Here is a 25,157-nt window from a genome sequence, read left to right as displayed (position 1 = left end):
CCTTTTATACACCAGAGTCCTTTTAAGGGGTTTCAGGTATGAGTCCTTGGCCTCCCTTGCGTGGCTTTCCTTGGGCCAATTAGTGTGACATGCCTGACCTTTAGGATCCCTTTTCACCTGGTCAGTCCTAAAGTGGTGTTTAATAGAGTGCAGGTGTGTAAATTTGCTGTCAAGTGCCGGACTCTGTCTGAACTTAATAGAGGGGTGTTAGGACAGTTTTTCTGAAGTCCAAATAAGGGGTAAGTAAAAGCATTCAACTCAGACAGTACAAGACAACACTCTTAGTATAAGACTACACCACCTGAGTTCAGGGTAGCGTAGACCGAGCAGCCAGGCTCATTTTAGTAGAGAGAGATGGATGTAGAATCAGTTCAAAGAAATTGTAATACAAATGGTCCAAAGAAACACTGAAATACTATGTATTGTAAACATAAATGGTTTATTTAAATACAAGTAGACCCAGATAAATCCTGAGGGAACTAAGTACTATCACATTATATATAACCACAATTATAAAAACACAACACTATGCTTGAAGGTGCACAGACCAACGCATATAACCTTATTTGGAACACCTCACAGTATTTCTAGGGAAGTCAAAACCAATAGTTACTTTTGGATTACTTCTAGTAATCCCAGGGTAGTAGACCCTCTCAGTTATAGCGTGACGTTCAGCAAGAAATCACTTAGTAAACCAACTGGAAAATATACTTTTCTAAATAGTGGAACACTTATTCTCGGAACAGTTAAAACCTAGAGCTCTGATTAAGGATAACACAGTTATTCTAGGGGAGTTGGCCATTTGGGTGTATAATTAAATTACAGTTGCTTTTCAGTTGGCAGACTAAGGGAAGCAATAACTTGTTAAACTTATTTTTGGATCGCACACAGCTATGCAATATAAGTAAAACATCTATATACTTTGAAAAGAGCTACCAGCAACCTGAAATGTAAGTATGACCTAGGCAGACTAATTCTGGACAGGCTAACAGCAAGTCAGTGGAAGCAAGACCCAATTGTGGACACTCTTACAATTATTCTAACAGGAATAATAAAGTGAAACCAGCAGCATTACTTTTGTGAAGAGGGGAGTCCAATTTACAGGTGAGTGAGCTAACCTATCTACTTTCTGTGGTGAGACAGTTTCTAAGGAGAGTATGACTTTGAGAATACTTATTTAAGAAGGCACATAGCTTATTCAACGTAAGTAAATCCTATATATACTTTCAGAATGGCAGAGCATATCGAAGGTAAGTGATTGCTTTTAGAACTATTCACTTTGAGAGTTTAAAGTTACCAACTAACTCTTTTACAAGTACAATTTTCAACACTTGTTCTACTTTTCAAGGAAGACCCTTTAAATTATCTTGCACTTCCCAATTCTAGTACATAAGTTCTCACAGAGGCAGAAGAGGAACCCTAGTGGTCTAGAAGCCAGCAATAGGCAGGGTGAGATAGGGCTCAGTTGCAGGGAAAGTCGGGGTTCGTGGGGAAGGCTGGGCAAAAAAGTAAGTAGTTCACTTTGAAAGTTAGTTAGGGTCCAGGGACTTTAGAGAAGACACCATAGGAGGATTCCAGCAGTGGGCCTGGGTGAACTGGACGAGAGACCTCCCAATCACAGTAGCACCCCAAGGATACACCGGATTCACAAGAGACTGAAGGTAAGTAAATACCTCAGCCAACACAGTACTTCAGCACAGAAGTGTTGCAGCATGAAGACTTCGGGATATGCAGCCGAAATCCCAGTCGATGAATTCCTTTGATGAATCCCCTCAGAGAAACTATGCAACGACCACTTCAAGAAAAAAATCAACGACATCCGACAAGCCATACAAAAGAGACCAACCAACCACAACACACAACCTAACGAACCTAACACGGAACCACAGCACAAACTCTGAAACTTTCCTGAAATTTCAGCAGATGCATTCGCAATGCTGGTAAAACAAAGCAAGAAAGTGAGATCACCCATGGACCCCTGTCCTGGACATCTTCAAATCAATCCTTGCGCAAGGAACACCGGCAGAAAACTACAGAAACCTTCTAAACCTATCACTAACAACAGGGACCATACTGAAGATTTTCAAATCAGCATATAACAAGTCACGCCTGAAAAACCCAAGTGGCGACGTAGAAGACCTCCAACTACAGGCTGATCTCCAACATCCCCTACCCGGCAAAACTCCTAGAAACCTACGTATATAAACTAACCCAAGAACACATAGAAAAACACCACCTTCTTTACCAAATCCAAGTCTGTTTCAGACCAGCAAGAGGAACGGAAACGGCACTACTATCCATCTGGGACGACCTAAAAACTAAAGCAGACTCAAACACTACCTCAGCCCTTATTCTGCTCGACCTCTCCGCAGCCTTTGACACAGTTAGCCACGACACCCTGACCAAAAGACTAGAAGACATAGGCATAACAGACACAGCACTACTCTGGACCAAATCATTCCTAGCAGACAGAACAGAAACCGTATGGATTAAACCATTAAAATCCACTCCACGAGTTAACGACTGTGGAGTGCCACAAGGATCCTCACTATCGCCAATATATTTCAACATCTACCAGACTCCGGTCATCAGAATCTTAAAAAAATACAACATTTCATGCTACAACTACGCAGATGATACTCAAATAATCTACAAAATCAAAGATACTGATGCCGATCATTCAAACCTAATTGATTGTCTAAAAGAAGTCTTCAACTGGATGAATGCCAACAACCTGAAAATCAACCCAGGAAAGACAGAAATCATGATCATATCCAAAGACCAAGAGAATGAAACCACCATCCCGTGGCCTGCTGAAATGGGAAATACACAGACACCATCTAAGGTAGTAAAAAATCTGGGAGTCCTAATGGACAACACCATCACCCTAGAACTACAAATAAATGCAACAGTGAAGAAATGTTTTTTCCTCCTCCAGACGGCAAGAAGAATTCTACCTTTCCTCTCCTTCACGCACAAAACACTCACTATCGTCGCCCTCATCATGTCAAGAATTGAGTATGCAAACAGCCTCTACCTCGGAATACCAGAATACCTCCTGAAGAAACTACAACGGATCCAATATGCAGCAGCAAGAGTACTACTCAAACTATCCAGAAGAGACCACATCACTCCGGCCCTAAAAACACTGCACTGGCTCCCAGTAAAACATTGCATCACCTTCAAAACAATGTACATAATGCACAGGGCCATCAACGGACAAGGAGCAGAATTCCTACAAAAGAAGATAACAATCTACAAACCAACGAGAGCCCTAAGGTCAAGCAATGAAATCCGCCTGGAACTTAAACCATATCTTTAAAAAAAACTTGGAGGCACCTCCTTCTACCACTTAGCCGCAAAAACCTGGAACAACAACCCAAAAGAAATAAGAAACACAGAAGATCACCTAAAATTCAGAAAATCACTAAAAGACTGTCTCTTCAACACCACAGGCTCAAACTGAAAACCGAAACAAAGAAAAAGGATGACTAAACGGGAAAGGACACAGACAACCCCAGAATTGACAGGGAAGATCCCACGGCACCCAGACGGGTGATTCTGGGCAGACTGTAACGCAGGCGACACGCACTGAGACCGAGTCCACTACCCTAGCCAACCACACTCAACATCGTTACCCGCCCCTTAGTTACCACCAGGTACCACAGGGTTGTGGAATTGTCAAGAAATTGTCAACCACCACACTATGAGTTGTTGAGATTGGCAGGTGCACTGGCCACAGGAGTATGATATGAGGACAGGTGGGGCTATGAGAGAGCCTGATAGAGGTGTGGGCAAGATGAAAAAGGGACTTTGAATGCCTGATGGGCCTAGATCAGGACAGCGGCACATCAGGGGAGACTACGCAAGCCCAGCGCCTCAACTCAGGATAGAAATGCCAACTAACCAACACCACTAACAATTTCACCCTCTGCATACAACTCTCAAACTCCAAACCAAACGCAACCAAAAAACCTACAGCACAAAAAACCGCACAAACGTCACTACATTACAACAAAACAAAATTCACACATAGACTTGCACAACAGTACACGACGTCTAACGGCCGCAAACACCCCAGGCCCAGCAAACAGACCCACCGGGATGAGGCTGCCAACAGCACATCACTGCTCTCTTGTACTTTTTCCTGCTTCCTCCCACTAACTCAACCCTCCCCTCCTCTTTCAGAGCTGCCAGAGCGCCAGGGGACCACTCCGGTGGTGATAGTGCGCGGTACAAATATCCTTTAACATTAACATTGTCTAGAAGACGGAAGACAGGACTTTGAAAGGACCTTTTCAGCAGGGATCATGGAAGAAGAATCCCGGCAAGATTTTCCTCATGGCTGGATGCAGTTTTGTGGATTTGGCACCTTTTTCAGGTGCACAGATAAAGACAGAATATCGCTGGTCGAATTCTCGTCGTTTGCAAGGTCCAGCACTCTGATGAGGGGACCTTTTGGACTCGATTCACGTCTCTGGAGGTCCAGCAGGATGCTCACAAAGTTTCACGTACAATGGCTTGAGGTCCCAGGGTATTGGAGTATTGTAGCCCGCAAGGTCACATCATAACGTGGTATAGCTCAAAATGCAGGTCTTCTTGGGACTAGTGGACCTCGCCAGGCTCTGGGTCGGGGTCATCATTTTCGGAGTCCCCAGGTCGATTGGAAGGAAGGGTAACAGCAGGCTCCAGTCGCACAGCAGGCTCTCCGGTTGCTGGAAATCGATATGGCCTTCAGTTCTTCATCTTCCTCTTTGGTTTCAGCTGCAGTGGTGGACTTGTCAGAAGCTTCCAGGTTTTGGAGTTTTTATCAGGAACTACAGCACAACCTCTGCATTCTCTCCTCGCATTTTACAGTCTGGCTGTCCAGTCAGGAAAGCCAGCCTCCCACTGGGAGCTGTTCCCTTTCAGGCAAGGTGAAAGACAAAGGGCTGCAGAGATTTGGACTCCTCCCTCGCTTCCTGCCTTTCCAGACACTCTGGAGACTGGGCAGGGAATCCACAGGATTCCTGCCGAAGACAAAACAGCCACTGAGGTCGTTCCCACCTAGAATGGCAGGGGAAGACCACAGAAACAGCAAGGGCACAAGAAATGGCGAAAAAAGGAGCCCACCATTTTAGAAAAATGATGGCTCTTCTGTGCATTACCAAGGCAGATTTAATAGCCTGCGAGTAATGAGACTAAAAACGTTACATTTAAGTGAGAAAGGGGATACATTGTATCCCAGCAGCACTCCACATAAGTTGGAATGTGCTGGCTTACTGTATAAAATGTAAAGGGGATATAAAATCCCTCTTTACCCATTGGCAAAGTTGGATTAAGAGGGGTATTTTCACCATAGGAGATAAACTTCATGGGGACCATTTGCTGTCGTTTGAGGAGATGCAGATAAAATATGGTCTGAATGCAAGAGAAAGAAACGAATATGAGGAGCTAGTCTCATTAATTCATCTTCGGAAAAGCATGTTAAACAATTCCCTGGGAGCTAAACCGGAATTACGTCAACTACTTTTGAGGCAAGAGTATAATGCTGTACATACATGAACTTTATGCAGTTGGAAAATAGACATGTTGAGGCTTGGGGAAAATTGAGAGGGGTATGGCCAGTGGATATGAATATAGACTTTACGGATAAAGATTGGAGGGATATACTTAGAGTGAGTGCCAACCTGGGAGTGGACTTAAATATACGTATGCTCAGACAAAAAATAATAGGTAGGATATACTGGACACTGGTTAAGATGTATAAATTGAAATTGCAAATGGATGATTTATGCTGGGGGTGTGGGAAAGACAGAGGTACCTTGTTACACCTCTTTTGGAGTTGTCCGAGAGTTCGTAGCTTTTGGAATGAGGTGATTGATAGAGTTGAAATTACTCTAATAGTAATCTTACAGAGATCAGGAGTTAATATCCTTCTTCAGCATTGGATCTTTCATGGATTCACATGCTTAGAATATTCCCTGTCGACAGACTGGGAACCCTCGGTACGCTTATAAAGCCGTTTCCCATAGGAAAACTTCCGACACTTTTGTGTCCTATCTACGTCGTTTTTGGGGCCGCACACGCATGCCCCACTAGGACGTAGCGGTATAAAAGCCCCGCCCCTGCAGCTCCCTTCAGATTTCAACCGTCTCCAAAGTAGTGGGAGCACCTTGTGTAGTCTACTATGTTGTCTAGGTTGTGCTGTTGGAGTTTTCTCCTGATGTCAGGAAAAGCGCTGTTCCGCCTGTGCGCTACGTGCGGGTTGAAGGTGTACGAGGGGGACGTACATATGGATTGCATATATTGTCTACACTCATTCGGCAGACAAGTGCAACATATGTAAGGGCTTCTCCCAGAAGACTCTTAAAGATTGAAGACTAGTGGCATGGTTAAACGATGGAGCAGGGGCATACCCGCCTTTGGAGGTGGGCTCCACACGCAGCGTGGCCTCATTGTCAAAATCTTCAGGGGCCCCGCGCCGCTCGACATCGTCGGAACCCCCAGTGAATAAATTACGACCGGCGGAGAAGGAATCATCGAGAAGCCATTCTAAGGAGTCTTCGTCGAAGAAAGCCTCGTCATCCTCATCTTCGACGAAGAAAGACAGAAAAGAAAAATCGAAATCCTCCTCGGGCGATCATCATAGATGGACCTCGAGTCGAGATGCAGAGAAGCGTAGGTCCAGTTCAGAAAAGGCGGGAACGCCTCAAGGACCTACACCACCACCGTCGTCGACTGCAGGGCAGTCGTCGACCACTTCTCTGCCACTGACACAATTGGTCTCAACCGTTCTTGGGCCGCAGACGGTGACGATGACGACGGGGCCAGCTTTAACCTCGTCGACGGAGATCCCGCAAGAGGCCTGGCGACCAGAAGTATTCGACCCAGTTTTGCTGGAGACCCTACTGCAGCAAGAGGCCTTGTCGGTGTCCTCGGGAGATGAGGATGTGAGAGTAGCTGGCAGTGCAGACCTCGGGTTACGAGAGATTACCAGGCCTCTCTCCGGGAGCATTCCAGGGTCTACCCCTCTTATCAATCCGCAGTCACTCTTGTCGCTGGAGCTTTTATCCAAGTTGCAAACGTTGCTGGAGACACTGGACGAGAGACTACCTCTAGCAACTCCGTGCCGGGTCGGCCTTCGACGAACCGGGCCCGTCTCGTCGGCCACCTCCGTCAACCTCCACGGCAGGGCCCGCGGGTGGAGACCTCTCAGCTCCATGCCACGAGGAAGGAGAGCTGATAGATTCGGATTCGGACAGTAGAGCCTTATCGGATGTCTCACTTTCCCCCTCCAGGGATCCAACCTGGGAGTCTGAAGAGGAATTAGAAACCCCGAGAAGCCCGGCTCAGCCGTCTCCCCCGGACGACATCGGGTCATTTCACACCATGATGGCCAAGGCTTGTACAGAATTCGGGTTGGCCCAGGAAGAGGAGAAAAAGGACTGTTTTCTTTTCGACCACATGGGAAAGAGGTGGTCTGTTTTCAGTACCCATCCTGGATCATGCGTGGCAGGAGGGGTTACAGACCATGCGCCACCCTTTCTCGGAACCGGCAATAAAAGGTCGCCCGGAGAAAAAATTTAAGGCCCCAGAAGCTACCCCCAAGTGTCTCTCCTCCCAACCAACCCCTGACTCGGTGGTGTCGGCAGCGGCGGCGAGAAAGGCGAGGGCCCAGCACAAGTGCATGACCCCCCCAGAAAGTGAAGCCAGAAGACAGGATGCCTTCGGCAAAAAAGTGCTGTCGATAGGTGCTACCACAGTGAAAGCGGCCAATTCTCTGGCCATAGTAGCCAGATACGACAGGGAGATGTGGCACAGACTGACTCCTATGCTGGAGCATCTTCCGGAAGAACATCGTAAGGCGGCGATGTTACTGGTCAGGGAAGGCGAAGAGTCTTCCAATCATGCCATAAACATCGCGGTGGACCTTGCGGAATCGGGGTTTAAGCAGGTAAATAACGGTGTGGTTCTCCAAAGGCAAGCCTGGCTGAAATGCACCAACTTTAGACCAGAGGTGCAGTACAAGGTGCTGGATTGCCTTTTGAGGGAGACCTTCTGTTCGGCAAGAAGGTGGACGAGGCCCTGAAGGGCATGAAAGAGGACTCGGACACGGTGCGTTCCTTGGGGGCCCTCCAAAGTGGTCTAAGTTTCAGGTCTTTTTGTCCCTCTAGGGGACCATCGGGAAACTCCAGATTCTCGGCATCGAGAGACATATCCTTCAGTAGGCCAGCATACCCCCCACAAGGATACAGGCGGACTTCTATAGCAGCAAAACGACGCCGAGACTACCAGGCCCCCAAGAAGAGAACAGGTTACTCGTCGACGAGGGATAAGCAGACCAAGGACCAGCAATGACGGGCATCGGAACGTTCTGGGAGGCAGGGTATCGTGCTACATCAACGAATGGGAGCAAATAACAACGGATCAATGGGTGTTGGACACAGTGAGATACGGACATTCCCTGCAATTCAAAATCAACCCTTCGCACATTCCACCGGCGTTTGTAGCTCAACCCCATCTGAGCATGTTGCAGCAGGAAATAGCACTTATGCTACAAAAAGGTGCTATAGAATTGGTTCCGTCGCAGAGGGTTCAAGGGGTTTATTCCCGATACTTTGTGGTGAAAAAACCAAACGGAAAATGGCGTCCCATTCTAGACCTGCGAGATCTAAACAAGCTGAAAAGCCTAAAATTCAAGATGCTCATGCTCCAGGAAGTGATCTGGTCAGTTCAGGAAGGGGACTTTCTGGCGTCTCTGGATTTGCAGGACGCGTACTTCCACATTCCAATGTGTCGGCGACACAGAAAATTCCTATGGTTTGTGGTAGGACGGACTCACTACCAGTTCACAGTACTTCCTTTTGGGCTGAAATCCTCTCCCAGAACGTTCATGAAATGTTTGGCCCCGGTGGCGGCCTGGCTGAGAAGGCAAGGCCATCATGTATACCCGTATCTCGATGACTGGTTGGTGAGGGGGTCCTCCCCTAAGTCGACTCACACACGTTTGCAGGCCACCATGCACCTCTTACAATGGCTGGGGTTTGCGGTAAACTTCGAGAAATCCTCATTAACGCTGTCGAGAAGCTTGGTGTTCCTGGGCGCACAATTCGAGACCCAGGCAGGGTTATTGAAGCCATCCCTCGACAGAATCACCAAACTCAATCGTTTGGCAGGTCAGCTGAAATTCAATACCAGACTATCAGTGAGAACATATGTGTCAATTTTGGCCGCTATGGCGTCCTGCATTCCTCTGATGGGCAACTGCCGCCTGTTCATGAGGCCGGTTCAAGAGTTTCTGGCGGACCGGTGGACGCAGGCCCAAGGGCTCTGGTCGGACAAACTGACCGTCAACGACGACGAGCTCCTACTAGCTCTTCAGTGGTGGCAGAGCTTTCAGAATCTATCCAGAGGGGTACCCCTACAGGAGCCGGAGTTTCGGCTAACCATAGTGACGGATGCGTCCCTGACAGGCTGGAGAGCACACATGGGCACTCTACAAACGCAAGGTCGTTGGTCTCGGAGGGAATCTCTCCTGCACATCAACGTTCTGAAACTGAGAGCAGTGCGCTGGGCCCTGAAGTCTTTCCTGCCACACATCAAAGGGTCCATAGTGAGAATATTGACAGACAACACTACGGCAATATTTTACTTGAGGAAGCAAGGGGGCACGCAATCCAGAACCCTTTCCACCGAGGCTCAGAAGGTGTGGCATTGGGCTCTGAAACACGATATATCCATCGTAGCTCATCTTCCGGAAGTAAGAAACGAGCAAGTGGACTCACTCAGTAGAAAAATGGACCAAATACACAAATGGGAGATAGACAGCGTTCAGTTGTCGAAGGTCTTCGAGAAATGGGGACGGCCTCCACTGGATCTCTTCGCTACGAAGAGGAACAAGAAGTGCGAAATGTATGCCAGCAGGTGCCCACAGAAAGGTTCTCTGGGGGAAGCGTTCTTCGCGTGGACGGACAAGTTCCTCTATCCGTTCCCTCTTATACGGAGAACTCTGCAGTGGATACGCAGGTACAGGTGCCGGGTCATCCTAGTGGCACCATGTTGGCCGAGGCAGCCGTGGCTTTCCGACCTGCTTCACCTGTCAGTGGATGAACCAATAACGTTCCTGAAGGTTCCCAATCTCCTGTCCCAGAACGAAGGAACAGTGTGGCATCACAATCCAGACAGTCTCAATCTCACAGCTTGGCTCCTGACCTTTTGGAATTTGGTGCCTTGAGCATTTCGTCAGATTGTCGGAGAATCCTGCAAGCAGCGCGGGCCCCTTCCACCAACAAGTCGTACGATTGTAAGTGGAGAAAGTTCTGTACGTGGTGTCAAGGACAGACGGGAGTGCAACCTCTACGGGTAACTCCGGAACAGCTTCTGCCGTATCTGCTTCACCTGGCGAAGAGCGGATTGTCTTTTTCATCAATAAAGGTACACCTGGCGGCCATCTCTAGGTTCACGAGGAGGAGGCAGTCGTCTTCCTTATTTAGTGACAGGTTGGTGAAACACTTCATGAGTGGTTTGTTCCGGACGTTCCCTCCGGTTAAACGTTTTCCACCAACGTGGAGCCTTAATGTGGTGCTAGCAGGGTTAATGAAAGCACCCTTTGAACCAATGGCCACATCATCGATGAAGTTCTTGTCATGGAAAGTGGCTTTTCTAATATCTATAACATCAGCTAGGCGGATCTCGGAGTTGCAAGCGTTGGTCGTAGACCCGCCGTACCTAAGGTTTTTTAAGGACAAAGTGGTTCTGTCAACTAATCCTCATTTCATTCCAAAAATTCCTACGGTTTATCACAAACACTCCTCCATTGTCCTGCCCACCTTTTTCGCGACCCCCTCATCGGCTACAGAAAAAGTCCTCCATACCTTGGACGTAAAGAGAGCTCTAAAATTTTACCTTCATTGGACTCAGCAGCTTAGATCTACGCAACAACTCTTAATTGCATATGGTCCTTCGGCGAAAGGAAAAGCAATTTCAAAGCAGGGACTGGCCCGATGGGTCTTGTTGACGATTGCCTTCAGTCATTCCAAAGCGGGAAAACCGCTACAAGGGCGTCCGAGAGCTCATTCCACAAGGGCAACTTCGTTGTCGACGGCGTTGTGGGCAGGAATCCCGATGACAGACATTTGCCAGGCGGCGGCATGGTCAGTGCCTGACACGTTTACCTGCCATTACTGCCTCGAACTGCAGCATTCGGACGAGATACAAATGGGAAGAGCAGTCTTACGCCATCTGTTTCAATAAGGTAAGCCCTTTTCAAGAAGAGTCTGTACTTATTTTGACGTGTGTATATATATATATATATACATATATATATATACACATGTGTGTATATGTATAGATATGTGCATGTACTTTTGCGTATTTTTGAATTGGCATTTTACGTAAGCGTGGTTCGCTATACATATGCTTAGGAGGGTGCTGGATTGCATTCACAGCTCCTCTTTTTCAGGATCACTGCTGTGCATTCTATTCTAAGCATGTGAATCCATGAAAGACCCAATGCTGGAGAAGGGAATAGTTTCTTACCTGTAACTCCATTTCTCCAGCATTGGTATCTTTCATGGATTCACATGCGCCCGCCGGCCTCCCCGGAATGCAATCGTCTTGTATAATTAGGTTTCACCCCATTCTGCTTTGGAGGGGTCGAAATCTGAAGGGAGCCACGCGGGCGTGGCTTTTACACCGCTACCTCCTAGTGGGGCATGCGTGGGCAGCCCCAAAAACGACATAGATAGGACATAAAAGTGTCGGATGTTTTCCTATAGGAAACGGCTTTATAAGTGTACCAAGGGTTCCCAGTCTGTCGACGGGGAATATTCTAAGCATGTGAATCCATGAAGGATACCAATGCTGGAGAAATGGAGTTACAGGTAAGAAACTATTCCCTTCTTTTACATAGGGGAAGATGTACAGATTCTATGAAATACAACAATTGGATTGATAATGTTCTGTTAGTTGCGATGCGATTGATTCTTCGGGTTTGGAAAACCAGGAAGAACCCCTCGGTGGAGGACTGGTTAATGGAGTTGCAGACCCTGTCTAATTATGAGAAAATGTCATTCAAGGCAAAAGAGGAGGAGTAATACATTTCGATATGGGGGCCATTCAATGACTTATATGGCTGAATATCTATGATGTGGTTGATACTGAGGAGTGGGATTTTCCCTTATTTTTATTTTCATTTTTCTTTTTTTTCCTTCTTTCTCTTTTCTTTCTACTTTTTCATCTTTCTTCTGTGCTCTTTTTATTAGTGTATTGGTTTGGTGTTTGTCTATGTGGAGTCTTGTGTCTGTGTATGAGTTCTGGTAGGAGTGGTGGTAATATTTTTTTTTAAATTTTATTATTTGCATATACTGAAAGTGTTTAGTGTGTTTAAGGGGGTTGCGTTGGATTGTAATGTATGTTTTGAATTATATACTTATTGAAATGTAGTTAAACAATGTGTTTGTTTCTACAAAAAACTAAAAACCCTTGTATCATATTGAAATGAAATGTATTTGTTGACATGTTAATAAAAAGATGTTTTTTTTAAAAAAAGAGAAATTAACACGGAAGCCCAAAGGGACAACCCAGCCTAAGCCCAAAATGTATAGGAAACTATAACTCCAATCAGCGAAGTTCGGCGACGAGTTCAGGCTACCAAAGAGACTCTGCTTGTTTGCATCTCGAGAGGAGCTGCTGCGACAGACTTGTTTTTGGATTGCTGCCCCTTTAATTTCTGGCCCTGCCTTTAAATTCTATGTGCGTGCCGCGCTCCGAGTTCGGCGACGAGTTCAGTCTACCGGAGTCCGCCGCCCGCCCGCCTGCTTGCTCGCCTGCATATTCGCTGCGAGCAGAAGCAGTTAACTTCAAACTGCCGACAAACGCTGAGGCATGACGTCTGAGTGTACAAAAGGTGGCCCCCAGACGCGGCACAAATCCTTGCTATCCCAACGGAAGCTACCACAAAGATCTTTAAAAGAGGTAAGCCAAGCTGATTTGATCGAATTTGAGGCTGGCACAGATACTGTGGCTGGCGTAGTGCCTTCCCTTGCCTCTTTGACATTAGCGTTACTGGGCGACCCCTTCCGTGCCGGTGAATGGACAAATACCACCTACAACTGACGATTCCAAAATTCCCCTTGGTGTCAAGCCCGACAGTCGTGGAGCAGAGCCGGCTGATTTACCCTCCCCGTCAGTGTATGTCGACGCTAGTGATGTTGTACATGTAGCCTCTTTTGAACTTACAGATTCTGTTTTACTAGCAATTAATTTCCCAAGTGTTCTAGACCTGGTGGAGGTGCTGGTGCAGTCTCCTTTGTCTGCTAAGCAATGCAGACCAAGCGGCATAGGGGAGCCGTGTGCGCTGCATGCTTCATTTACTTCTTTCGCCCCAGGACACCAGCACGGGGCGAACATGGCCGGCCAAGTGGACTTACCCCAAGAAAAGAGATCTGGGGAGAGGAAACATACTGATCCCCTATTTGCCTATACTACACCAGATAATGATATAGTGCAGGACATGGTAGAGAGCCGAAAGGCTGACCTTGAGGCTGCTCCAGGGAACAACTTGAATCAGATGCAGTCGCAAGGGTTGAAAGTTATTATTACGGAAACGACAAAAAGTCCCTTTCTGATGCTTCCTTCACCGAAATCTCAGCACGGGAAGAACGGCTAACAGCAAGATTAAAAGCAGATTTTCTGGCCATGTATGAACGACTAAACGACAGTTTCATGCAAAACCAACACTCGCCAATAAAGAAGATGGAGCTCAAAAAGAACAGCTCCTCGGCAAAACCATGTGGTAAGACATCAGAACCACTGACCCATGCATTAATCAATATTCGAGACACTGAGCCAATAGGCACCAAGGAAGTAGAGAAGAGAGCCATGATGAATGATTCTAACTCAGCGGTGTTGATGTCTGAGAACCTTTCCACTGGCCCTCTGGGAAAAGTGCCTGCAGAGGAAGTGAGAAATGACCAACCCTCTAAAAGTTCTTTATCAACGGCGGCAGGCATTCAAATTCATAATAATGTGCTTGCAGCAACATCGATTGCTTTACTGCCTTCTTTTATGAAACTCTACGAATCGTTACATGACGCTGTTCGAGATCAAACATCCCTGTTAACCTCTGTTAATAACAAGATCTCAACCCTGGAATCCTTCTCGCAAATAATTGCGCAAAGACTTGACCATGAAGCTGAAACTTCTTTAAAATGGCAAAATAGATTATGTGATCTTGTACAACAGTCGAATGGGGACAAAGCATCTTTTAACTGAAGCTGTCATTGAATGCACAAAATGGATGCACCACAATATATCAACAAAAAAACGTATGGGGAGCTAAGCGCATGATGTTTCTGTTAGACCCACACTAGCTTCAGAAGTAAAATCAATTGAGTCTCGCAAGGCTATTAATGACTGCCAAACGATTGATGGAGAAACCAGCAGTATAGTGGTTATGAGTGTCCGAAATGTCAACCAACAGCCCTTCTAACGGCATCTACTATACCTCAAAGTCGGTGCTTGATGATCAGTAACGTTGGAGATGGCCAAAAGCCCCTGGTAACATCGTAGCCATGTCACAGCAGGTAGCAACTGACGCTACAAGAAATGGCGGAGTTTTGCCTGCCATACCAGAGCAAGATCAAGTAAGTGGTGACAAGCTGCCCGTACAGAGAGTGTGGTAGATGTGGAGCTGGGCAGTTTAACAAAGAAACTGTCCTTTGGGATTTTTAATAAAACAACCACCCCTGAGCTTGTGAATAAACAACTATTACATCAAAAAAATGGTGGTACAAAATCACAAGAAAAACGCCCTATCCAGAAACATGTGGCCAAACGTGCTCGCACAAGTGGTGCAAATAAATTTAGGAGAGGCAACTCCTCGCCTAAATATATTTTCTTGTACCGAGAAAACAAATGAGGCAACACATAAACCTGCAAATGAATTTGGAACAAAATCCACCACACAAAAGTGCGCCAAAAGAAATAGAGAAGCCTCTGATTACGAAGATGACGTAAACTCTGAAGCATCGATTGAGATATGTGAGTTCTCCATGTACTCAATTGATGATGTAGAGGGTGCCTCCTCCATTGTGGTTGAAAGGTCTTCTACCGCCATAGATAAAGGCAAGGCAAACATGCCGAAGTCTGTGGTGCCAAATGTGGCAGCCCCTCAAGGTGGTGGCCTGGCAAAAAAGCAAAAAGTGATGACGCTCTCAACGACACTGGCTGACAAGGAAGTAAAGGCTCAGATTGAACGGGCGAGAGTCTTTACTGTTCGATCAAATGTCTTGTGTGAAAAATTGAATCCAAAACATACAAGAGCTCAAGCTGAAAAACTTGAGCGACGCTCAAGTGATTGGAGTACAAAACAAATCCCAAGAAAAGATCAGGGATTATGGAGAGTTCAAATTAAAAACATCTTGCCTGAACAAAAAGAGGTAAATTTGAACCGACGGAACATACTAAAACTGTTATGCTGCATTCCAACGCTTCGAGCAACAAAATCGGAGGATATTGCAGTGGTTGAATATATGTCCGAAGACCACCTGGACTGGGTTAGGTTACATCTTAAATCGTGGTCCTTATTGACGGCTGTAAAGGAAGCTGTCAAGGACCTTTTGTTCTTCGGTTTTAAAGTAAACTGTGTGGACGACCAAGATGAAATGAGAAGGAAAGAGTTATGGGCCCAGATGAGCATCAAGCGTACACTGAGTTCGAAGGCCTCAACCAACAATAGCCAATGGCATAGTGTGGAAAATACGGACGCTCTTCACCATCTACTGTCGTGGAACACTCGAGGATTTGCACATCTTTCAAGGACAATGGAAATTGTCTGACCAAAATTCCATAATGTGCTTGCAAGAAACATGGCTATGTGAATGTTCGACTTGTGATGGCTATACAGTTCTTAATCCTGCAGGAAAGAACTTATTTGGTTGCCCTTTCTCAGGTCTAGTAACACTGGTTAAAAACAGTATGGAATGGAAGATCTTATCTTCCAAAAATCTTAATGTTTGTGCAAGCAACAACAATTCAAAATAGCAGGTTTACAAGCCCACGCTATCAAGTGATCTTGATAGTCAACCTGTACTGGAACTCTGCAATGATTTCACAAATTGCCTTCATCGCCGCGGTAATGTCCGCAGTTGACGAGTGTTTGTCTTTCAACGATCCGTCAATTCTGATATGTCGTGACTTCAATTATGCATGGTTAAACAACCCAGCGTCAAAGTGTAAAACATCTGAAATAAAGCTGGGTGCCGTATCGTCAGACCGAGGTGCCTGATGGACCAACGAGATTTCACAGAGAGATTGCTCATTGCTGAATGGATGCACACGAGGCGACATCCCTCCAGGCTTCACCTGGAAACGAGGAACGAGCAAGAAGACACTTGATTACATCTGGGCGTCCCGAAATTTTCTCGATCAAATCATAAGTCTGGAAGTATTAAAGACAGACGAGTGATCATAACGCGTTGGTGCTGTGATGGCAAAAGGCACCAAAAGTTGTGCATAATAAATACAGTGATAACATCACAATAAACAATGGAGCCAACAGACTACGAATGCTCCTCAGTTGGCCCTGATGACAATTAATTTCTCAGACTACTTCAGCCATCTCAAGGATAAATTACCCCATTTTGCTTCAGCAATACAAGGTGGGAAAAAAAATCCATAAAGGCAACGAGATTTTTTTGAAACACCCCTACAGTGCAGCAATAGGGAGAGCAAAGAAAGATCTACGTGATGATCTACGACTCTTGAAACAAAACTGTTCTGGCAGTTACACTGACTTGGAATGAATGGCATCTCACAGTCTATGCCTGAATGATGACAAGACTGAACTCATTATACTTGGTTCCACCTCAAACCTAACCAAATTGGACCACAACTACACCAGCTTCATTATAGACTGGAATCCGATCAAAGTAGCTAAGGAAGTAAAAACCTTAGGAATATACATTGACTCCTCCCTCTCCTTCCACAAACGGGTTAGCTCTATGGCATCCTCCACAGCCTACACATGTAAGCTTATAAGAGCAGCCAAACCCTTCTTATCCACCCAGAGCTGCATTACCCTAGCCAGAGCCCTTGTATTATCAAAACTGGACTATTGCAATGCCCTCTACGTAGGAGTCAGCAAACAGGTTACTAACAAAATAGACGGTACAAAACAATGCTCTCAGAGCAGCGCTCAGCATCCCCAAGAGAGAACACATCTCCAACGTTAGGAGAGCCCATAACTGGCTCAACACAACAGATAAAATCCTGCTCAAAGTAGCTTCACTAACACACAAATGCCTCAACAAAGCTTCCCCCCCGCTACTTAGTCGACAGAATAAGTACACACACCTCCAACAGACCTACTAGAACCTCCAACGCTAATCTTCTCAAAGTTCCCAGATTCAAACGCACCGAAATGGGTGGCAACAGCTTCCAGGTTAAAGCAGCCAAACACTGGAACTCCCTACCACATTCTCTAAGAACACCCCAAACCTACACACACTTTAGACGCAACTACATACACTGGATAAAGAACAATGACCGCTAATTCCATTCCATTTTGCCTTTTTCATGACTGCTTCAATCATCTATTATCTATTGTATCTACTGCACTGTATCCATAAAACCATTGTAATTACTGTACTGCATTGTAACATGTAACTAAGCTGCGAATAAGCTTGTTGCTCCTGCGCCCTCATACCCTCGGGTCTGGTGCACAATACAAATGAATAAACTAAACTTACCTGTTTTTCTCATTCTTATGGCAGAATTCACTAGTCCCTAAAACAATCCAAACTGAGAGACTGTCTTGCACTTTTGCATTTACTGCTAATGGCTACTAGAGGTGGCTAGGACTCTAAGATGACTGTGCCACATGGTTTTTCACTTGTTCTTTTGTTTTTCTTTGGCCCTCTCAGGTCAGGAAATACCTTATATGGAAATCCCTTTCTGGGGCAAAGCTGTAGCTTTTGCAGGCTAAGGAGTATTGTGTGGCTCGGAGAAGAGGGCTGGGATTGTCTAGTCCTAAATCACATCTCTGGCACCAGAATGTCTGTTGCTGGGAAGATGTAATAGTCAGTGGCTAGCCATGATTGGTGAGCTTGGGCTTGTTCCTGCTCCCAGCCTGAACCGAGTGCAATGTTCTGAACCTAACTCTCTCTTATCTTACCTTTGGTGGTGGAACCTGTGTTAAGGATCCCTCCCTAGGCCTATCCTAGTGCGTTGGGATTGCATTGAGTCCTTATCTGGGCTTTAGCTAACTTGTTATGACTTTATTAATCATACCCATTGGCACTACACATCTATATATTAACCCACCTCAAGAGTGAATACTTTTGAACTGGTGACCTTTGGGCACAAGGCCCCAAACTATGTTTGGGTTAGACTTTAAGAGTTAAGGGTGCTGTTCTGTGATTATTCTGAAGAGTACTGTCTTATTTATATGCATCTACTTACTCACCTGTGCTCGGGGTCGGACTGGGACAAGAAATAGGACCGGTCACCCTCAAAAAAGTGGCCCACCCTTCGCCTCATGACCCTTGACCTCTCATGACATCACAGGAAGTGATGTCATTTGACCCTACCCCAAAGTGACATCCCGGGAAGCGATGAAACACGACCTTTCACCCCTTGACAAAACAGGAAGTGGCATCAAATAGCATTGTTCCTAAGTACACCAAATGACTGTGAATCCAAGCAGACGTCCAAGACCAAATGATAATGTTATTGTGTAGCACTTACGCTTAAGCTCTTTTTAATAGAACAAATATGCATATAAAATCACCCAACCTGTGTTGGTACTCATTTATCGACCTAAGAAGGATGAAAGGCTTTTTGAAAAAAGAAAATAAAATTGAAAATAAATATATTTATTTCTAGTTTTTTCTTGAAAACCAGCCCAGGCATAGCCAGAAACCGGCCCCCACTTCCCAGGGACGATTTCGGCCTGGCTACGGGCCGAAATCCCGGAGGTCCGATTCGACCATGCCTGTGTTTCACTGATCATTGCCGCCATGGAAATAAGTTAAGGATTGAACCCCTTTTTTGTTAACCTTGCTGCACCAGTGAGGGTACATGAATGGAGACCGGTATTAGCGAAGGTAAGTTGGGGACAACAGGGGCTGTTGCTGCCAGCAGGATTAGCTCGTGGAAGTGCAAGCTCAGGGTTGAAGGGCCTGGGGAGTGGCAGAGAACAAAAGAAGGTGGGCCTGTGTGAGAGGCACAGAGCAGGAGAAAAGGCAGGTGGTGTTTGTTGATTCACACCTATGTTTCTAGCCACATACATATAGTATTTATGAAAGCTCCCTCTAAGACAGGACTTTTGACGCACAATTTCATGAAATAATCCAATGACTGCATATATAGATATCGAGAGATTGATAATTACAACAAACCTATTTTGATCCACAAATAATGATTCCGTGCAAATTCAGAAATGTCCTTAGTTCCAAATTAGTTCCCCATACAAGTGATGTATCACATTTTCGGTCTAGTTATTGATCATCTATACATTCACAGTAACTCTTAAACATAGTTTCAAATAAATATTTGAACTAATTATGTATGCTAATTGTATCGATATCACTCTTTGACTGGTCTTTTATCTTTTTAACTTGATCATCCTTTCTACAGTAGATCATTCTAACCTGAGAAACATGCATTGTAGAGTTATATGATGCGTCTGTGGGTAAGATCCACACTATATAAAACTTTAAAAATAAAAAGTGCACAACATTGATGTTTCTGGGTATGTACTATGACGATATCACTGAAGATGAACCATTAAGGGGAAAACCTGCTGGAACCAGTTACTGTTGTATGATACTTTATCTGCAAATAATAAAACTTGCTTTCACTGGTTTCGTTTCTCCATCAGATTTTGCGTGACAGTGGAGTGTTTGAACATACTTGGAAAGAGCTTGACCTGTGGTTGGAACATCTGGATAAAATTGAAGACCATAATGAAATTGTGATCCATTTTTTGGAAAGGGTAATTTAATTATTTCAACTCAATGACATAGGCTCAATGTAAAAAATCTAGTTTCCGGACAATAATATTTTTTGTTATATAAAAAACTCTGGATTTCACACAAACCTCACAGCATTGATGTTGATGTAACATATCGAGTGACAAGCAAGTAGTAAGTGAGCACACTTTTGATTTTGCTTTAACCCATTAAACCAGGGGTGCCCAACATATGGCCCTCGGGCCAAATGCGGCTTTCCATCCTGTAAAATATGGCCCACCAAGGGTTTTTACTTTTGTAATGATATACGGCCCACTTCAAGCAGTCGGCTGCATTTTGTTGCATAAGTAAACACTTTGCTTGGGACCATTGCTGGGGCCAGGCATTCCTGACAAAGTCTGCACCTCTATTCAAGAGGCTATAACCATATCTTTATCTCCATTATAATGTATGCTCCCAACCCCCTCCTTTGCTTAGAGCTGAAATCAGTCTGAGGCACCCCTGGGGGCATACATTATAATGGAGATAAAGATAAGGTTAATAGCCGCAAATTATCACGAGACTGCAAGTCAGGTGTCAGCCACTTGTTTACAAAGAAGGATTGATTAATACACAGCAGGGAGCTGAATCAATGAATACCCGCAGTAAAAGTTACCTGCATACATTTATTTTGTCAACCAGACTGCAACATCTCCCAGCTCTTATCCAAAAGTATCTTCCCCTTGCAGGGCATCGACTCCCTTGTAAGAAGTGTCCTGTTAAGCCTGCATCCCGACTTCAGCTCAGACACAATCATGATGATACTTTGTTTTGCACTTCATATTACACCTCTCTTCCTCACCTCCCAAGCACAACAGCACATGCATATCCCTTTTCACTTCTTTCCCTACAGTGCCTGATAGTCTTCTGTGGACCAAAGGCATATGAAGAGGAAGGAGATAAAACATCTCTGTGTATGTTAGCCAAACCTAAAAATGCCCTTTCAAATGGACATATGCCTGCATGCCCCAAGTGGTTCTTTGTTTTTGGAGCTCGATCCACGCACATTTCACAAGCTGGTGGGGAGATGGGCTCGGGGTGGGTGGATGGCGGTTGTTGGGATGGGGGGGCTTTGCGGCAGGAAGGGGGCATATGTAGTGCGTGTGTGAGAGAGTGAGCAAGAGAGATTGATTGCTTGTTTCATGGGGTTATTCGTGCTCCCGGGGTTCAATTTCTGGGCCCATTGCTGCCAGCCAGCCTGTGAAACAAGTTTGAAATTGCATTCTACAACATGCGCCTTCTGCCCTCTGTCGTCCCGGTCTGTGTCCTTTTCACGCAGAGGGAAGATAGAGATGAAGAAAGACAGACATACAAGAGAGTAAGCGGGTGGTAGAGAGAATAGAAGGGAGAGATAGTGAGACAGAAATAGTAACTTTGGTAGAGATGAAGAGGGAGGAGGAAGAGGGGAAAAGGGAAGAAATAGAAAGACAGAAAGCGACAGAAATGTTACCATGGCGAGGGAGAGAGACAGAAAGGGAAAGGGAGAGAAAGAAAGACTGAGAGTGACAGAAATAGTAACATTGGTAACAAGGACGAGGGGAGCGAAAGAAAGACCAAAAGAGAGAGTGTGACAGAAATAGTAACAGTGAGGGGGAGAAACAGAGAAAGAGGAAGAAGAGAAGAAATAGAACGACAGAAAAAGAGAGACAGAAATAGTAACATAGGGAGGGATAAAGAGAAAGAAGGTGGAGAGAGAATGAAAGACAGAAAGAGTGACAGAAATAGTAACATTGGGGGAGAGAAAGAAAGACAGAAAAAGTGAGCGATGTAAATAGTAACAGGGAGGGAGAGAGGAAGATAGGAAGAGATGGAACGCCAGAAAAAGAGAGACAGAAATAGTAACAGCAAAAAAGTGGAAGAGGGGTGTTGGAGAGGACCTAGCACCTTCCTGCACCCCCCCCCCCGCGCTTTACAATTAGGCAAGGCTTCTCTAAGCACTATAGCACTGAGAGAGTTTTTTCATGAAAAAATAATTACACACAGATGTGGCCAGCCACTAAATGAAAATAGTATTTAAATATAAGGTGCAAATAACTTTAGTTGAATACACTGTTATTCTGTTGTTCTATGTAGTTTTAAAATATCAAAGCAGGGTGAATGCAGTCTGTGCTAAAAATAGTCTACAGGCATTGCCTGGTGTCGGATAGCTCTGGTAGAGCACACGAAGTGGCTGAGCAGCTGTTCACTGTCCATCAAAACACCCAGGCAGGCTGGGGCTCACATACACAATGTTACAGTATGAGAAAACAGGGTTTTAAGCAGAATTACCGGACCAGATAACATAATAAGAATATTGAGTGAAGTATTGAGAGTATGGAGGGAAGGTGTGTTTATATATAAATGTTTATAATATAGAAAATGATGCTAAACAGGAGCTACATGTATTCCTGCAGAGGCAGCAGTATGCTACATAGTTTCTAACCTGGCCATGCAAGAAGGAAGAGTGCAGCATCCCCTGTAAGGCAAAAAAAAGTGTTTTGGATGAGCTATGCCAGTATCCAGTAACCAAGTTGAACAGTTTATAAGGCGCATGCTTGGCATCAGTATAGAGGAGCCGGCCACGGAAGGAGGACAGAATGCTGGTCGGGAGGGGGGGGGGCAGAGTCCTTTGCACCCCTCTCCCCCATCCTCGTTTTTGTACAGATTAAATTGTTATCCTTGCAAGAAAAGACTATTGGCCTTAGTTCCCTCGAGGGGGGAATTTTAATCCGGTGTGAGCGTGATTAGGGGTTCCCCAATATATTTCAGGAGCAAGAAACAAAGACAGAGGGAGAGTGAGACAGAGAGAAACATGGAAAGAGACTGGGATTCCTGTTCTTCCTCATCAATGTACTTACTCTCTGAGGGTGCCGTTTTCATGACCAGGACGCTTTTTGCATTTCCTTTAACTTGCTTCGCCCCCTTGCTCATGCCATGCGACTCCCCTTCCGCCACTCCATGCCACACAGTAGTCTGGCCCACTGTACACAGCTTCAAAGGTATATTCGGCCCATCCACGAAAACCAGTTGTGCACCCCTGCTGATTAAACTAAAGGGAACCTTTTAATGTGTTATTCTTCTTTCATTTACTCTTTTAAAGCCTTAGAGAGGCTAAAAATAATACTGTAGCTATTACTTTTTCAGTTATGGCTGACATCTCTCCATGAATATAGGTTTCAAGTACCCAAATCAAATATGAAATTGTTCACAAAACTGTCATTAACCCAGGTTTCTTCAAAGGTATTTTACATTGTCTTGTGGGGTGGATCGGCTACAACCACGTGACTCTAAAGTGAGTTAACATTTGTTATTTTCTTACATTGGATACAATTGGGATAAACACTTGTAGGCTCTAGGAGTTTATCTAGGGGCTCAGTTGCCAGGATTCCCTTTGGGGGGTGGCTCATCAAGAACAATAGTTCCAGGATGGGTCAGAAAAACAGTGTTTGCGTTTTTCCTATTGTGGCAGGATACTTGTCTTCCCCAGTGTCTCTAAAGTACAGTCTCGGGGTTATAGCTCTCAGACACTTCTTTGCCAGAGGTCCTGTTCACAGGGGTAGAACGATCTGCCTGCTATTTGTAATCCACACCAGAAGGCTAGCGCCTGGCACAGTGCTTCTTGATGCAGAGTTATGGTGTACCATTTCAAGTTGACAGCCAGGGATTGCTTTTCTCTCTTCATGATTGGAATTCTTTTTTAACCCGTCTGTTCTCTCTTAGATTCTCTCATGCTACGGCTATATACAGAAGGTAGGTAGTGCCCTGCCCATGTCACGGGTTGCCTTGCTCCATCTCTCCTAAGGGTCATGGTGCCCTAGTCCGGAAGCACGTTGTGCTCATCACAAAGGTGAAACACTTTTCCCGACTTGCTTAGCCTCTCTGCTAAGGGGTCGTGTTCTTCTCTATCAATGGAAATACATTTCCCTTCGCACCAGAGGTAGGCCCAAGGTTCTGGAAGCTAAGAGGGCTCAGCTCTTGACGTCTCTCTCCCCATTGCTACAGCACTGTAATGTTATCGGCCCAAGCGACTTTAGGGTTCTCCACAGTTGGGCTCCTTTCTCATCCCTAAACCTCTGTTTAACCTTCCAGTGGAGCTATGGCATTGTTAGGCAGGAATTGATGTAGTAACCCTGTGGGAGACTGCACAACCCTTGTCCTTTTGGTATTTGGTAACCCACCTATTGGTATAGATCTGCACTACACAAGTTTGTAGTGTGACTGAGCAGCCAGACGTATCTCAAGAGGGGTACATGTGAGCTGTAAAGCTGTAGCAATGAAATCCACCAATACAAGTAACACTTACACTCAAGGTTTTTAGTTAAAATAATGATTTATTTATTTAACGGTTATTTTTAAATAAGCATTCTTTAAAAAGGGCAATGTGCAACAATCAAAATACTTTCCCAGAATCAATACAATGCAAGTAGCTACTCTTTGGAAATGCTTAATACACACTTCCTACACCCTGAGGTGACTTTACTAACCAGGACAGTAATGGCATTGATGGTAGATTCTGAGGTTGGCTGAAAGGAAACGTTAGAGGAAGGAAAAAGGCTAAACAGGTTCTCAGAACATGTGAGCACTTTAAATCTTCCAATGAAGTCTAGATAAAAACCTTTCCCAGCAATATTAGTTTAAAACCAATGCATCACCTATGAGGGACAGTAAGAATCAACATCTGAAGTCCATTGGAGAAAAGTCTATGGAACTGAGGAACTTCTTTGCTATTAAAGTCTTGCACTAAGAGTTTGTTGAAGACAAATCACTGTGGGGTCACAAGCTGTTACACTTGTGAAAATTAGGGCTGAGATCAACTCTAGAAAAGCAGCTACTGCAAGTCTCCACTGAGAAGAGCAAGCTACAGACAATGAGGTAATAACCCCAAAGTCAGAACACTACCTTTGGTTAGAAGAAGAGGGCCCAGCTGGCTCCTGTCTGGTTGCAGTGATGCAGATCCTGTGTTCCTGGGCCTCAGTCGTGGGGACAAGAGGGAGGACTTCTGGGGACTCCTGCAGCAGCAGTTCCATGGTCGGCGGCAGCTACAGGCTCTTTTCGGATCAGCGGCACTTCAGTAAACAGCACCACTGCAGATCTTGGACACCGGCTGGGCTTCCTTCACTCCTTGAGTCCTGCACTCTGGTGAGGTGACTCAAGCTCTGGTTGTGCTGCTTCTGGAGGGTCCTG

At 45.3% G+C, this 25,157-nt stretch overlaps 1 protein-coding gene across 1 annotated transcript in view; it reads left to right on the top strand.

The window, feature by feature from the left end:
- URB1 (URB1 ribosome biogenesis homolog) overlaps positions 1–25,157 on the top strand; it is a 2,274,827-nt gene that overhangs the window by 1,021,085 nt on the left and 1,228,585 nt on the right. The window contains exon 16 of the mRNA XM_069636341.1: positions 19,865–19,978. Coding sequence (XP_069492442.1) covers positions 19,865–19,978 — 114 coding nt within the window. The remainder of the gene's footprint in view (positions 1–19,864; positions 19,979–25,157) is intronic.

Source organism: Ambystoma mexicanum, chromosome 7p, assembly GCF_040938575.1.
Source record: "Ambystoma mexicanum isolate Mex_15411 chromosome 7p, UKY_AmexF1_1, whole genome shotgun sequence".
In the NCBI taxonomy this organism is placed as follows: domain Eukaryota; kingdom Metazoa; phylum Chordata; class Amphibia; order Caudata; family Ambystomatidae; genus Ambystoma; species Ambystoma mexicanum.
Note: the sequence above shows the minus strand (reverse complement) of the source record. Positions and strands in the feature narration are given on the sequence as shown.